General features: G+C 37.9%; 1 protein-coding gene across 1 annotated transcript; it reads right to left on the bottom strand.

The window, feature by feature from the left end:
• Positions 1-1,154: 1,154 nt before the first annotated feature.
• LOC308193653 (uncharacterized protein) lies at positions 1,155-2,850 on the bottom strand. Its single transcript, XM_080588591.1, has 3 exons — positions 2,811-2,850; positions 2,272-2,425; positions 1,155-1,680 (listed from the first exon to the last, which is right to left on the bottom strand). The coding sequence occupies exons 1-3, from the start codon at positions 2,814-2,816 to the stop codon at positions 1,403-1,405; spliced, it is 438 nt and encodes a 145-aa protein (XP_080444717.1). The 5' UTR covers positions 2,817-2,850; the 3' UTR covers positions 1,155-1,402.
• Positions 2,851-15,782: the final 12,932 nt, after the last annotated feature.

Genomic DNA, 15,782 nt, shown 5'->3' with positions numbered 1-15,782 from the left:
GGATGTCACAAATCAATTCTATTTTAAGAGGTGTAATCCCAAACAGTTCCTTTATGGTAGTGTACCATGAAGATTTATCGGGTTACAAGCACCACAAGGAACCCATGTGCTGGGAAGTTTGAACTGTCAAAGATAGGTGAGGCTCAAGGAGGGCAAGTCAGAGCATGACATACACATGCAAGCTTGAGTCTGTATAACAGCTGAGAGAGCCACACAACATGAGGAGGTATAGAGTTAACACCCTAGCAAGTTGAAAAGAAAATGGGGTGCAAATTTTTCCATGTCTTCTCTGTTTAAGGAGGATAGTAGAGGATCACAGAATCACAGAAAAGGTTGGAAAAGACCTCCAAGATCATTTGATCCAGCCGTCACCCTACCACCAGTGTCACCCACTAAACCATGTCCCTAAGCACCAAGTCCAACCTTTCTTTAAACACCCCCAAGGATGGTCAATCCTGGAATGAAGCAAATAATGGTATTTTTCCCTTGAGCTCTTTAGCAGGGCAGACCTCATTTTTTAGTATTAAAAATGCCATTGTTACCTGTGCAGATTTGTGCTGGTGCTGGGAGCGAGCAAAAGTGGTCCTTGAAGGGATCATCTGCCCATTCTCAAACTGTTTCCTCACTGCAGCCAGACCACCAGGCACAGTACAGGACTTGATTTCCTCTGAAGTCTAGAGTGATCAAATAAGGCCAGGTGTTTTCCATTTGCAGTAAGAAGATACCATGCATTTCAACAAGAAAAGACAAGGTATTCTAGAGCATAAATGAAGCAGTTCATATGTTCTCAACAGGGTTTGGTTTGGTCAGGCTTCCTGCAGTTCTTCCTTTTGGGGAGAGAGAGCTAATTGCAGCATTGTTTGCAGTGTCAGGAGGAGAGAATTTGAACCCTCTCAGCCCAAAGAACTGCCAGAATCTGTTCCAAATATGCAAGGGCAAATAGGAAATAAAGAAGCCGGTGGGCAGGAATTACGTAATTTAAAAACACCTAGACTCAGAAGGCTGCTTCCACTAGGTGGCTTTTGGGCTACCTGAGCACCCATACCTGAGCTATTTTATAAGGTGGTAATTTCAAATTCTTTAGTTTGAGCGTCAAGAGCTCTAAACCCACTGTGCTCCTGAATATGATTTTATTATTTGGCAGTAGAGAATATTTGTGATAAAGAAGCTGCCTTGTTTTGTCATCATGAGCAAATAGGATAAGCGTGTTTTTGATCTCTCTCACAACTATGGTCTTCATACATGAAGTTCAGGGAAAGATGGACTAAAAGGAAGAGTACTTCCATGAATTACTGGGGATTGTCCAAAAGACCAAAGACATATAGCATAAAAAAATCTCATTTGGTAGAGACAGAGACTGATGGATGACTATGTTTGCTACATAGGTTTCCTAATTTTGAATTTAAATTTTGATCCACACTATGATCCATCTGATAGATTGCTTGTAGAAATAAAGATGGTTATGATCTGTCCCTGTGCAAAGCAAATGTAGAATTAAGATAATGAGACACTGGTATTTTACATTGGCAAAGCAGTTGCTGCTCTCTGCCTTGGAAACTGCAGCCTGATAGAGAGCCATTTTTTCTTTCAAGTAGATATTCTTCTGGAAGTCCATCAGCTTGTTGGCAGTGTTGGGAGGGTTCTCTTCTGGAAGTCCTCCTACAGGTTTGCAACCACCCACTGAAACGACAAACAGACATCATAGCTGGGGAGAGGGAGATGGGTGCATGTGTTTCAAATCTTGAAAGAAAAGCAGTAGGCAAAATGAACAGTATTGCCACCTTTTTTGCAACTGTGTCATACTTTTACTTTAGAACACATCAAGTATGGAGCATTCAATTTGTGGAAACCAGAAAGCCACAAATAAAAGTTATTTGCTACCAAAGCAATGCATCACCAAATCCAAACTATCTTCACCAAACGAGAAAATGAAGATACTACTTTTTCATAATTGATGAATGCTGCCCATATTTTTGATACCACATTTGTAATTTGAGGTTGTCTTCATCAAAAGTTATCTTCTCAAAACATAAGACACCATTCTGTTGTGGTTTGTTCCAAAAGTATTTAACGGGCATCAGTCACTCCTCCACAATACAAAAGACAAAATGAAGAAATCTGGAAAGCTTGTTTTGCATTGACAAGAACATCACATTCTCTCCCTGGGAGGCCTAGGGGCTGCTCTGATATAAGTGTGGTTGCCCCTTGTCTCATCAGAGATCAAGTGCATTGAACTAAAGTGAGAAATGAGACCAAAGTGGTAAGGCTAACCTTCAGTGTTGATGTTCTGTCCATTTCCTGAGGACATCTTCTCAAAGATTGCCCTCCCCCTTTTCACTCTGGACTCCATCAGAGAAATGTCTGTATGGCTCCCAGGTTGACTAGTCAGTGCTGGTGGCAGCGAACTTCTCCCACTTTCTGCTTCCTGTTGGAAGACATCGAGGGGATTTGAGTTAGAAGCTACTGTTAGGAGACAGGTAGGGTTTTCAGGGGGCAGAAAGGACATGAAGAGGCAGCAGATTGGAAGGGGGTGCTGTTCTGGCAGTAGTGTTCTCCAGAATGCTCTAGGGTAAATTTCTGTGTGACTGCAGGTTGAGAATTGTGAATTTGCATGCTGCTTAGCTGATAGTTCAGTGCACCATCATGCTTGGCAGTATATTGCACTTTCCATCTGCTGTGGTCTCCTTGCAAAACAAGGTTATTTGGCATAGTTGCACATGCTTTCCTCGTGGTGACAAAAGTGCTACAATCACAAGTCCTCGGTGATATAGCGGGAATCATTTCCAACTGCAGAACCTTCCTGCACTCACCTTCATGCCACCCAGGATCTCAAAGTGGCTCTGAAGCTCCTTTACAGTGATGGGGAAGGTCTCAATCTGGTAAGGGCTGTCCAGGGGCTCCTCCTTGATCACTTCCGCCCTCCCGCTGTCCGCCGGGACTTCCTCCATGGTCCTGCCACGGCTGGTTTTCTCTGGTGCCAGGGACCATGGGGCTGGCAGGCATCGGAGCACCAGGCCAGGTGTCGGAGCACTGATGGACTCCCATCTCTCCCTGAGGAGCTTCACAGAGCCCTTCTGCGCAGTCAAGTCGGGCTGCTCCATCGTGCCCTGCCAATGCAACAGGTACCTCATGACATAGCTTGTATTTCAGACTGAGCTTCAGTCTGTATTGTTGGGTTGTTAGGAATTTTTAAATTGCTTGCTTTGTTTGGAGACAAATATTTAACCAGGATTTGAGTGCTCTTCAGTATTTCACAGGGAGGAAGAAGCACAGGAGAAGCGCAAGGTTTCTGCAACCCAAGGGTATTCATGAAGGAAATTCTGTTGTGACATGTGCGCTTGTCAGCAAAGAATTTGACTTTAGGCCTCAGCCTGACTTTAAACCACTTTTCCCACTTGCTCATGGTCACTTAAATCACTACAGAATGCTGATGGCAATTCATTCTTATGTAAAATACTTGGTGAAGACTGCATATCTGAAACTGTCAGTAATTTGAACTGTTTCCTGGGCTTCGTAGAGCCTTCTTAGCCTTTACGAAAATGCAGGAAGAAAATCGGGGGAATAAGAAAAGCCAACGAGATTTGGAGTTGGCCTTCACTGGCCTTTAGCATTTCATACCATCTTTGCTGACTGTACTTCTTAACTTTGTCTGGCCACTTGTAAAGTTAACTTGCTTAAATGAAGGGGAGAGCAGACAAAGTATGTACATTATGAGAGAAGGACCAACGTGTTGCCTGTGGGGGCTGTAACTCATTCGAGCCTACGCGTTTTCCAAACTGCTGCAGTCTAGTTCCCAGGACCCAGAGGAAGGGACAAAATAAGGGCTTAGCTGCTTTTTGTTCTATGGCCATGCTGGGAAGGAAGGCAGAGGAGTGCGAGAGAAAGGACTGGAAGCTGCTTCAGTTCTTCGCTCTCTGTGGTGACTAATATTCACTGGCCTACATTACTAGAGGTTCTCTTTGCCACTAAAGACTCCCTGAAAGTGCATGTGAGAGCTAGCTGCATGCTTCTGACACCATCACTTGAAGAGCTTGTAGTTTCTTCTGCAGGTAAGCAGAGCCGCAAATATCTGCAGCGTTTTATTTTTGTTTTTTCTTTTGCCCCCTCCTGCCCGTTTATCACGTGAACAGTATCAGGCTTTGCGCTAGACCACCTATGTCCAAGAAGATGCATGAACTTTTGTATTCATAAGGAGCAACTCTTACCACTTGGCTCTTCTCAGTTGAATTTCTGTCTTGTGACTCTGCTGCACACATTGCGTGCCTGTTTAAAGGAAGGCAAATTTAAACATTCTCTTATTTGCTGGTCTTATTTGACTAACAAACATGAAGCTTGATCAACAGTTCGCAGTATGCAGTGGAGAAAAGCCTCATCTTACCTCATCTGCCACAATCTCACTTCCAAGAAGTGATGACCGCAGGAAGAGGCGCTGCCTTTTTACCTGCCTGTCGTCATTGTGAGCACACAATCAGTCCACAGGGTCCAGGTTACCGTCTCCATCTGTTGACATACGGAAACCAAGGCAACCAAGCCGGCCTCCTGGCTTTCCTTACCCCAAAATTCCGAGCAGAGACTCCCCGGGACAGAATCTGTTGTTGGTGCACAACCTCTCCCAGAAAGAACTTGGTGTCCTTAGGGACAAGTTCTTGGGCAGATCATTGCAGTAGGTAATAAAAGATCTCAAACAGAGAGAGCATTGGTTTTTCATTTTTATTCTCTGCTACTCAGCTACCTTAAATTCTGTCTTTGAGCTAACTGGCTCCAGTGTTTGACCAGCTCTGGCATGTTGCCCTTGGTTTTCTTTCATTTATGCATGCTTGGTTTTTTTTTTTTTTTTTTTTTTTTTTTTTGGATACCTAAGAGAAGTATCAAAATGTCAGGAAATTTACTCTAGAGGACGTTTTCTCTTCCTGTAGTGTGGAGAAGACGTCTGACTTTCAGGCTGCAGCACTTTGGCCAACAAACCTTTTGAAGAACTCTCTAATAGGCCAACCCATTCTTTCTGAATGGGGAATTAAGGGAGAAATCCAACATGGATTTTTTTGGACCTAGAGAGAGTGAATCAGCAAGCGAAGTCAGTAGTTTGTAGTTGCAATGTCATACCTGGAATTCATAAATCAACTTGGTGCTCAGGGTTGGGCTGAAAGGTGACACAGAAGAATGTGCTGCCCGTCTGTGTTAGGGTACCGTCTGCTGTGCATATGTGTTCAGCTGACAGTTAATAAATGTCCTTGGAAATACACTGCAGGGGGACAGGTCAGAAAGAGTTTCCCATGTTGTTTCAACCAAAGCCCTGTTGCTTGAGTTTAAATAACTCTTTCTGAGTTAGGCATTAGAGTTCTGTAGATGTGCTGAGTTAGACATGTTACATTAATAATTGTTCCTGATTTAGCTGGTGGGTTTCAGAATGGATTTCTGAGCACATGAAAGAGAGCCACGAGGATGATTAGAGCATCTGTCTTATGAGGAAAGACTAGGCGAGCTGGGCCTGTTTAGCCTAGAGAAGAGGAGATTAAGAGAGGATTTTATCAACCACTTCAAATACCTGAGGGAACAATGTAAAGAGGATGGGGCCAAACTCTTCTCAGTGGTGGTCAGTGATAGAACAAGGGGTAATGGGTATAAATGGAACCAAAGGAGGTTTCATCACCTTATGAGGAAGAACTTCTTTACGGTTCAGGTGACAGCACTGCAACCGGCTGCCCAGAGAGGTTGTGGAGTCTCCTTCTTTGGAGATACTCAAACACTGATTGCATACAATCCCATATAACGCGCTTCAGGTAACCCTGCTTCAGCAGGAGGGTTGGACTAGATGATCTTTGAAGGTCCCTTCCAACCTCAACCATTCTGTGATTCTGTGATTCTACAGAAAAATCAATAGGATAAAAATAATAATATTTTTTTTGACAAATATTATTTTAAATTATTATTTGCTGAGTTCCTAGAGGTAGTGGCATTGCACTATCCTGTATACAAACCACTTAAAATCTGTGCAGTTTTTAGTGTTTACATAACTATTTGGGCTTATTGCTCGTCTGAATGACACCTCATCTCAAACAAGGTCTTGGAGGATAGACTACTTGCACTTATTTATTATTGCTGGAATGCCTTGACAAGAGAATTGACTAGTTCAGATTTCTGTTCCCTGTGGGAAATGGGAGAGGATCAGAACAACAACAAAAAGAAAAGATTCATGTAATCTTCCATGTATTTTGTCAGGGTAAAATAACAGTAGTAATAAATTGTCTTCACAAAATGCTGGAAGATATGTAAGGGCTAGCTATTATTATCATTCACACAAGACTATAGGGAGCATATACTAAGGAAAGAAATATGGTTGTGTCCCAAGCTCTGTAAACCCTACATATCTGTAGTAGGTCAAGACTACAACTTGCAGGTCAGCAACTCTTTTTGTTCCATTCACTGATGCTGGACATCTGGTCATATGTAATGCTGTGCAATTCCCAAACCAAAATTCTTTCTTGGGTTATTATTTCTTTGGAGTCAAGAGAAGAGTTGTCAAATGTTGCTCCTGAGAAGTGCAAATCTACAGTAACTGTCAGTTGTGGTAGATCATAAAGCAATGACTTGATTTATTTTTATTGTTTTAATTGTGAAGGTACTTACCATGGTATAAACAAGGAAGCAGCCATTAATTTTATAAATAGTTTAAGTTATTATTCTTATTAAGCTTTTTAAAAAATATTTTAAGTACTGTCAGAGGAATTAAAATTCAGAAATCAAGTTTTGTAATTTACTTTTTCAAACACTTTTCTTTAAAAGAACATTAAAAAAACAGTTTTTGAAAAAAAATAATAAAAAAAAAGAAGAACAGAGAGTGGGGCAGAATAATTTTATTTTCAAGAATGTGTCTTTTTGCAGTCTCCACATCTAAAAGTTGATGGAAAAAACATGCAGCTGATCCATGGAATAATAGTACCTTTCCAGTTTTAAAACTGATGAGAAAAGTGTGTTATGATCTGTGATAATGGTTGAGTTGATACTGGTCCTTTGGTACACAAAGTTGGGAAAGTCAATATGAACTGGGCAACACAGAGTAATATGAAGTGGTCCATGGAATAAAAAAACAGCATGTTTTTAATAAGCCATTTTATGTGTCATTTTGTATGTTTTTTATAGTTGAAAATTCAGGTATATAGAGAAATTGAGATCAAAAAAGATGACTAGATTAAAGGATTTAGTATGATTTTCTGACTAAATATTCATTGAATTTTTTCTGTGCACCTTGTAAGGTTAATTATTTACATAATCTAGTTGGAACGAGCCACTCTAGAGACATCTTTATATACACAAATGTAGTACAGATGTATCTGTATGTAGGCAGTTCTTTATTCCCACAGCAGTTAGTTTACATCATTGTGATTTTGAAAGAGCAACCAGAAGGAAAACATGATATGTATGTCATAGGATGAGAACAGTATTTGGGAAAGTGAAACAGGAAGCTGAGTAACTATTTCAAAAGTGTACTGCAATTTTTCTAAGTATGTTATTGCTAGAGCTGTTTGCACCTGGTAATTCAGACTGATGAAGAGTTCAATATGCCTTTGTCCCAGATGATATTTATCTATCATGTAAGTGTTGACCACATCCCAGTGGAGTATATATAATAATTAGACCTACAGTGAAATACACTTTCCTAACTGTCTACTTCTGCTTCACTTGTAGGTTAAAGGCCAGAATCTGAAACTCAGTTCTGTTAAAAACATATTAAATATGATATTAGTGGTCTAAAGCTATATACTTCCCTGGAGACTCCCACTTTTAATAACCTCCAGGATAATAGATAAAGCAGAGGGCAGTAATCATTACTGAAATGGATTTTCTGGCAGAATTAGACATCACCTCCAGGAATCAATAATCATTTTAAGCTAACGGGGTGATTAAATGACCTTCTTTTTATTTTCCTTCATGTTGAGTTGCTTTTTATCTTGATTTAGAGCTACACAGTCAGAACAAAGATAAACAACAGACTGGCAACATTACAGAAGCACAGTCAGACCTATCCTCTATACAAGTAAAAGTACTCTACGCTTTAATCAATGCATTTTATGCCCAATCTGTGACTTCTGAAGAACTAAACTAAAAATTCTAGATGCAGAATATATTAATAGATTATACCTGAGGCTAGTTCTTGTTTTTAAAAGATTTGCACCATTAGCTTTGCTGCAGCAGGTGCTATATTTTTTGTATTTAATAATTCATTGCTCTGGAGTTTGCTTGAGGATATCTGTGGTGAATGATAACACTTTCATTAATCCTTTCAGACCATATGGTCTTCTTCCACATATTCCTTCTGTGTGTGAAGGAGTGTTGGATAACTACATTTCTTTTTTTCCTCCCCAAGGAGATTGGGAAGCACCTAACTTTGGTGTACTATAGGGCAAGATCTAACTAGATTCAGATAAGACTTCCAAAAAGCCATTTTTAAATTCTTATGAAATTTAGTTTCTCATATTTAAGTCCAAAGCTCTGTGGTTGTTTTTGTTTGTCTGTTTGTTTTCCTTATCTTCTGAAACATTTGCTGATTTTTTTCTGTTTTTGTTCTTGTTGTTGTTGTTTTGTTTGTTTGTTGTTTTTGGTTTTTTTTTTGTGTGTGGTTTTTTTTTTTTGGATGCAGGATGTGAAGGGGGATGCAATCTAACTGAAAGGATTAGGAGGCTGCCTGATCAGCCTCTACAAAATAATGAACAGAGCAGAAAAGTCTAGAAGTACACTAACAGAAAAGTCAAAAAGAACTGCATTGTCAGTATCAGTTTGAATGATCAGAGAGAAGGATATGCTAGTAAGCACATAATACAGAACATAATCTATGGGACAGTGGTTCTAGTAGAGTATATAGTACTCTTTATTCTAAGAGTTGTTTGGGGATGATTTGTGAGCAGCTGTTAAATCTTTTACATGTTTCTTTTGTTGTTGCTGTTGTTGTTTCAAAGAGCTTTTATGTAAAGCTAGAAAAGTGCTTCTCCTTGTCCCATGAAAATGAATTCAGGTTTGACTGAAAGAGGAAATTTAATCATTTAAAATATGATTTTCTTCCCTAGCTTTTTTAAAAATATATATAATGTAGGTGTTTTTCCAATGTCTGTTCGAGGACCTTGAAAATCTGATCCAACACCAACACAAAAGCATTGCGCCTTTTGCTAGGAGGGGTAGATACTGATGGGGCAACTGTAGCAAAGACAGAACATGACCAAAGCCAATGCCACTATTCTACCCCATTCATTTGCTCTCCAAACTCCTATTTATTCTTGCAATGCCATTCAGTCACTGACTTCATTGCTTTTCTTCTCTGAATGTGTCAGTTGGAATGAGAGCTTCTTAAATTCCAATTAATGCTCTGAGGTAGTGGATTAAGACAAACTAGACTCTTTTTTTTGTCATCCAGAAATAGGAATCTGCAGCTTGTCTTTGCCAATAGAAGGTTTCCCTGGAAATGCCTTGATTAAAATAGTTCTCTAACCAAATCTGAAACATTCTGCACTAGAGTTAGAGGGTTTTGGACTCTGATGTACAGTAGATGGCTGTGAAGGCAGCAGCATATGATTGCTTCCTTCTCTTTTTTACGTTCAAAGAAAAAAAAATCTAAGGAGCTAAGTGTAAATAGCTCTGTGTCAATATGTCAAGATTCATGAACCAAAAATCCCAGAATTTGTTGCGAATAATTCCTTATATATTCCCTTCTTTGAGTATTTTCAAATATTCTTTTAAAATTATGTGTTCTTGCAGCCCAGAAAGCCAAATAGATGATCTTTAAGATGATCTCATCTCACAATTAACAAAGAAAAGCAGGCATCTCATTAACATGAGAAGAATTCACCCATTGGCCATGGAGCCAGTCCAGATGTTAAGTGTTAAAATGATGTCAAAGTTTTAGGTACTCAAAGTTAGGTGGGAAGTATCCTCCCATGTGAATGTCCATTTAGTCCATTCAGGAACTTCTGTTTGTAAGTCAGGAATGTGAATCCTGAAAGCTTAATTTCAAATAATGTACTTAATTTCTAAACAGCTTAAAAATCCTATTATAGATCAGCAGATCTTTTGTTCAGGATATTTAAATGGACAGTTATGAGCTATACATCTATATGTCTAAAATATATATTATAAATACACCATTCTTATCAGAATGATTTCAGTAGGTGAGGATTCATTGTGTTCCAAAGAAACAGATCTGCCAAACAAGTTGTACAGATAGCTTAAATTGCTAACTCTGTTAACAGTAGAGTGATTAGCTGAAAATTTTCATTGTAATAAAGAAAGGCTGAAGGTATTTTATTTGACCCCTTCACACATATATTTTGTACAAAATTACATAAAGAAAACAGTGGCAATTACTCCATGAAATGTGTGGGTTAAAATAACATCGAATAATTACTATTTGCCAAATATTTCACCTTAAAGCTTCAAGACCCTTCTGTCACTACGTCATCCATGCAGACATAATGTGCTTTCAGACTTAAAGCACAAGAGGAATTAAAGCATATGTGGAACACAGGAGGTTCTGTCTAAACACCAGGAAGCACTTTACTGTGTAGGTGTAGGTGATGGAACATGGCCAGAGAGGTTATAGACTTTCCCTTCCTGGAGATCTTCAGAAGTTGCCTGGACATGGTCCTGGGCAACCTGTTCTAGATGTTCCTGCATGAGCAGGTGGTCTGGACCAGACATCTTCCAGAGATCCCTTCCAACCTTAACCATTCTTTGATTCTGTGAATTCTTAAGGGAATGAAGCTTGTTCTCATACTGCTGTAGTAAGCTAAGCTGTGTTTCTGGCTAGAATCTTAGATTTTTACAATATAGTAGGCTGAGGAAATTGGCTTTATTGAACAACATCCATTATTTCCGTAATAAAGTTCAGTCAGGTCATTTCTGACCTCCCTTATCATTCCTAAATTAGTTATGCTTACCAGATCACAACTTTCTCCAAGTATTAAATCAAAAACTAGAGAGCCAAAGCAAGTCTTCTGACTGTGAACCAAAACTATCAATCCATTACTGGAAAAAATCTTAAAGACCTTCCTACAGGAAACAAATGATGGCTAACGCTCAATAAGGTTTTTGTTTTTTTCTTCAATTCCAGACTAGCTCAGTAGGAAGGTAAGATCCATGAAATGAAGAAGAATTATATCATGTTATAATGTCTGTCCTATTTATGAATATAACCAAATGCTGGAAACTGGTGAGCCAACTGATTCTGATTCAGGCACCTCTAAAATCATATACTGTCAGAAGGACTGAAAACTAAACATCCCACAGGTTATATATTATGTATTATAGATTACATATTACCTAGGTCAGCCTGTAACAAATGAAGGAAGCAAGAACAGCAGTGGAAAGAATTAATTCTGAATTTGTCCAGTGAGAACTCCCATCTTCATATCAATGCCAAGCAATTTATTAGGAAGAGAAAAATTTCACCAGGAAATGATAAACTGGGATTTTTCCACTACCAGATACTTTTTGTAACATATAAGTATATTATCTCTACTAATTTTGCTTGTTTTGGTGGGCCTTTTAGAGTACTGTTTTATTGTGAAAACTTGAGGCTGGACTCCAATTAATAGCCAGAAACTACAGGAGAAAATAAGGTAACTAATAGTCGGTGTTAATATTTTAAGCATTTTTTGATAAGAAAGATAAGAAAGCTAGCACACATGGAAATCACATGAATAAAGCCATAAAACCTATCACAGTGAACCACATCACACGGTAATTAACTCTGAAGAGAGTTCTATATTCCAAGCTTGAAACAGGCTAAATGATGGTCATTAAGGTCCATTTTTCACAGTTAGAGAATGCAAAGCCTGGCTCCTCAGCTAGTGCAAGTCAGCTCCAATCACCTCAGCTGGGAGAGATGCTCCCAGCTCTATCTGCTGCTTTGCAGCACAGCCAAGGATAACACACTTCATAGTCAGTCTAGCTGATGTGCACAACCTGACAGTGTGTTCACTTTTGAAGAAATAAGGTGATAAATTTTGGAAAGCAAGTATTCTAATTGACGTGTTGCATGAGTGCATGCCCAATGGAAACACAAGCTGAATAACAAAATAACTATATATGTTTCAATGCAAATGAATAATGAATGATATATTATTCTTGATTTTTCTTTTTTTTTCCTGTGTGTATTCATATTTAAATGCTTTACACATTAACATTGTAGGATAGATACTGGATGAAATTAACAGGAAACTTGCAAATTATACTCATGGTGCATATTTTCAATCATTAATGTATTGTTTCATTGTTGTTAATGATAGAAGACTGGAATCTGTCTGACTTCAACAAATAAATTTAAATGCCTTTGGAACCTAAAGAATTTGTATTTATAGATATGATTTATTTTTATTTTTTATTTTTTTTAAGGAAACACAATTGGTAATGTCTTCAGTAACTTGGGGAATAAAGTCATTGCAAGTTTCCTTTATGACATGTGCATGAGTCAAGTGCACATTCTGTGCTGCTTGTAATATTAACAATAAGCAGTTCTGGGGCTTCAAGTTGTAACATGTCATGTGAAAGAAATAAGTAGTCTAAAGAGTTAGTGACATCTGCATTCACAATCAAGAAAGCTGTCATATAGACTCAGTCCAAACTGTGCTTTGGAGGACTCAGGAGACATAAATTACTGAAGTATTTCATACCTAGCTTTAAGAGAAAACAGGAAATGTGGCGGTGTTTGTAACAAAATCAAGTATTTTTAGACCATTAATAATTTGCATGCCTCAATAATATTAAAAAAAAAAAAAGCAAGTCTCACTTTAATTTTCTGATGTTCATAAAAAAACTAACAAGTTCACATATAGTTGTTTTCAAAGTATTTTGTTACAAGTTGTGAGAATTGACACTGAATTAATCAAAATAGATATTTAACATCATATTAGAGTCCTTTTTTTAAAAGGCAAAACTGACAAATGAAATTCATAATTCCGCATTACTTATTAATAAAGAAAGTAAAAGAATTATTCTCTGGCAGAAAGTCATGAATCTTATCTCAGTGAGTGGAATATGTGTTACAAGTATAATTTAATTTAAATGCGTGTGTTATAGTTTTCAGAATGTTTTTATTTTTGATTATAAAAGTACCTATAAAGTTTATTTTTGATGATCAATGTACCCATAAAGTACATTTTTGTCTTCTTTAACCTTTTAAAAAATATCTGTTTGGTTTTGATTTTTTTTCATTGTTCAGAGCATAAAACCTCAATATTGAACAGATGCTACACTATCTCTTTAGAAGACTAATTTATTCAAGCAGTATCTTCAAGCAGTTTAATGTGTCAATTTTATGTGAATATATGCAAACACAGTGGTATAAATTGAGAAAGAAGCTTTGAACGAATATGTTATGCATTATTTGAATAACTGATTTAAGCTTACCTACAATGGAGATCTTATTTTCAAGTATATCGTAAAAATGCATACCTGCCTTCCTGTCTCCAAAAGGCAGGAAGAAATGTGTCTAGCAACTCAAGAAGTCTCCACTAGTTCTATTAGGCATCTATCTAAAGTTTCTCTGCCTCCAAGAAAAAGAGAGAGAAACATTATTCATGCAGTTCTAGATTTCTGCATTTAAGTAAGCACCTGCGGGCTTAAATTCAGAGAAGCACAATTCAGTAGGAGTTGTTGGAAGGCTTAGCTGTGAGCTTTCTTTCCTATTCTGCTGTCACACCATGAATACATACTGCAAAAATACTTTTTTGCTAGCACTTCCTGATTCAGTCTGATTGCAGTTCCAGGAGCATGGATTGCTCTGAAATGAAATGTAATGGTGGCAAAAGGCGAACTTCCAGAGAGATTGAAGTTGGTACTTAGAAAAACAAAGTTCTTTTGGAGAACTCTAAACTCTTTTGGATAACTCTAAAGTCAGTTATATTTTTTTTTTCTCTCTACAGCAGGTAAACAGAAACACCATTCTCTAAAAATCTGATGAAAATCTGAAACAGATTTTTTTACTTGCAGTAGTTAAAAACAGGTTTAATTGAAAGTAATCTAAACATAATATCCAAAGAGAAAAATGTTGACACTAGAGTCACAATTAAGTTTTTATTAACCCTAAAATCAGAAGCAGCATTAAGAATTTATATTGGTATTATCAATTTGTGTCAATTTTAGTTGCAGTTGGTATGTCAACAGTATTTTCCCTCCCTGACTCTAATAGGAACAAAAATAAAGAGACAGAAGAGAGTGCATCCTGAAGTTTACAGACAGAAATTATACCTCCATGGTCATCCATGGTTTATCAACAAAATACTTTACAGACTCTCCTGATCTCTTTGCAGTTAGTAGTTCCATCTCCATCATCCAAATTCTGACAAAACTTAATTTCTCCCAACCAAATTCATAACATCACTAGGAAGTACTGGCATACACAGAACGGCAGATCTGTAACTTCAACTCTTCTGGTTTCTTTCCAGAATGCTTTAGACTCTCCTTCCCCACTATCTACCTCTGTAGCACCTAGTACAAAAACAACATAAACAACCTCCTCTTAAACTGCAAAGAAAGGCGAATCTCCCTGACTTTCATTCATCCCACTCACATGACACTCTCCCACCACCTTCATCAGCTGCTTGCACTAATATGTTAGATAGGAATGTGAAGCAGAAGGTGGGCAGGGCAAAGATTTGCAGGAAAATAATCCCTTCAGCTGCCTTTGCAATCCAACAGAGATTTTTTTTTTTTTTTTTTTTTTTTTTAGTGAGAGCTGTAGATGCTTGAAAATGTATTCTGTTCTCTGCTGTCAGTTGGACACTGTACCATCAAAGCTTTTGTTATGGTGGTGACAATTTCTGAGCTGTCTGTGTTGATACAATCCTCATGCTGTTCTTGGCTAGGTGAGTCTGGCTCTCAGCTCTGATGAAAGGAAATGAAGTTCCAAATCATTTCACATTCAATGAATGACAAAAAAGCTGCAGCCTGTTTAAAACTAGCGACAGTCTTAGTAAATCAGAAATTATTTTAGTGTCAAAGTATGAGTAAATTATAAAATTTTGTATGTGTACTTAGTGCTTAAGGAGATAATCTACAGTTATGATAACCTCTAAGAAATATTATCTAAATGTTGTCACTTTCTCAACAGTACTGTGTGTGTTTTTTTTTTTCCTTTACGGATGCATGTACATGATAACTAGACTTTTTTTTAACATGAACATACCAGCTCTGCTGAAATTTTTGTGAAGAATGTTTTCTCCTAAGCCAGCTGGTTAGTGGGTGTGAGTCATGGGCAGCAAGCAAAAAGAAATACTAGGGAGTAATGATGATCCTCTGTTGAAATGTAAGTGAAAGAAGTTCAAGTTTTTCTTAGAGGCAGGTGACTTTAACCCCCAAACCACTGTGATATGGATTTCTGTCATTTTGGACCTATATGTTTTGTGTAAGTAAACATTCACTAGCACAGAGACAGGATAAAGTATCTTCTATGATTCAAATTAATGCTTTTGCTGTCAGACTGTAGTCAGTACCAAGGCCCTGACTGTAGTTAGTAAAAACTGTATGTATGGCCTATTTTATCTCAGGATGGAATTATGGAAATTATCTATCTATCTATCTATCTATCTATCTATAACAGATTTGCAACCTCTCTCCATCTGTCCCATTTAAGAATGTGCCTTTAGGCAACATGCTGATACTCAAAGACTTCAATGACTGATATTCCAGTATGAATACTGCAGTATTCCAGTACTGCATATGAACTTATTTGTAGCATTTGGCTGATAGTATGGAGAATCCTAAAATGCTACCGGGGGGGGGGGGGGGGGGGGGGG

Source organism: Anser brachyrhynchus, assembly GCF_964034855.1.
Source record: "Anser brachyrhynchus genome assembly, chromosome: 3".
NCBI lineage: Eukaryota > Metazoa > Chordata > Aves > Anseriformes > Anatidae > Anser > Anser brachyrhynchus.
This window is presented reverse-complemented; position numbering and strand designations above follow the sequence as displayed.

Coding starts and splice junctions, on each gene's coding strand:
- LOC308193653 (XM_080588591.1), bottom strand. Junction 1,681..2,271: donor ACAGAACATCAACACTGAAG/GTTAGCCTTACC, acceptor TTGTCGTTTCAG/TGGGTGGTTGCAAACCTGTA.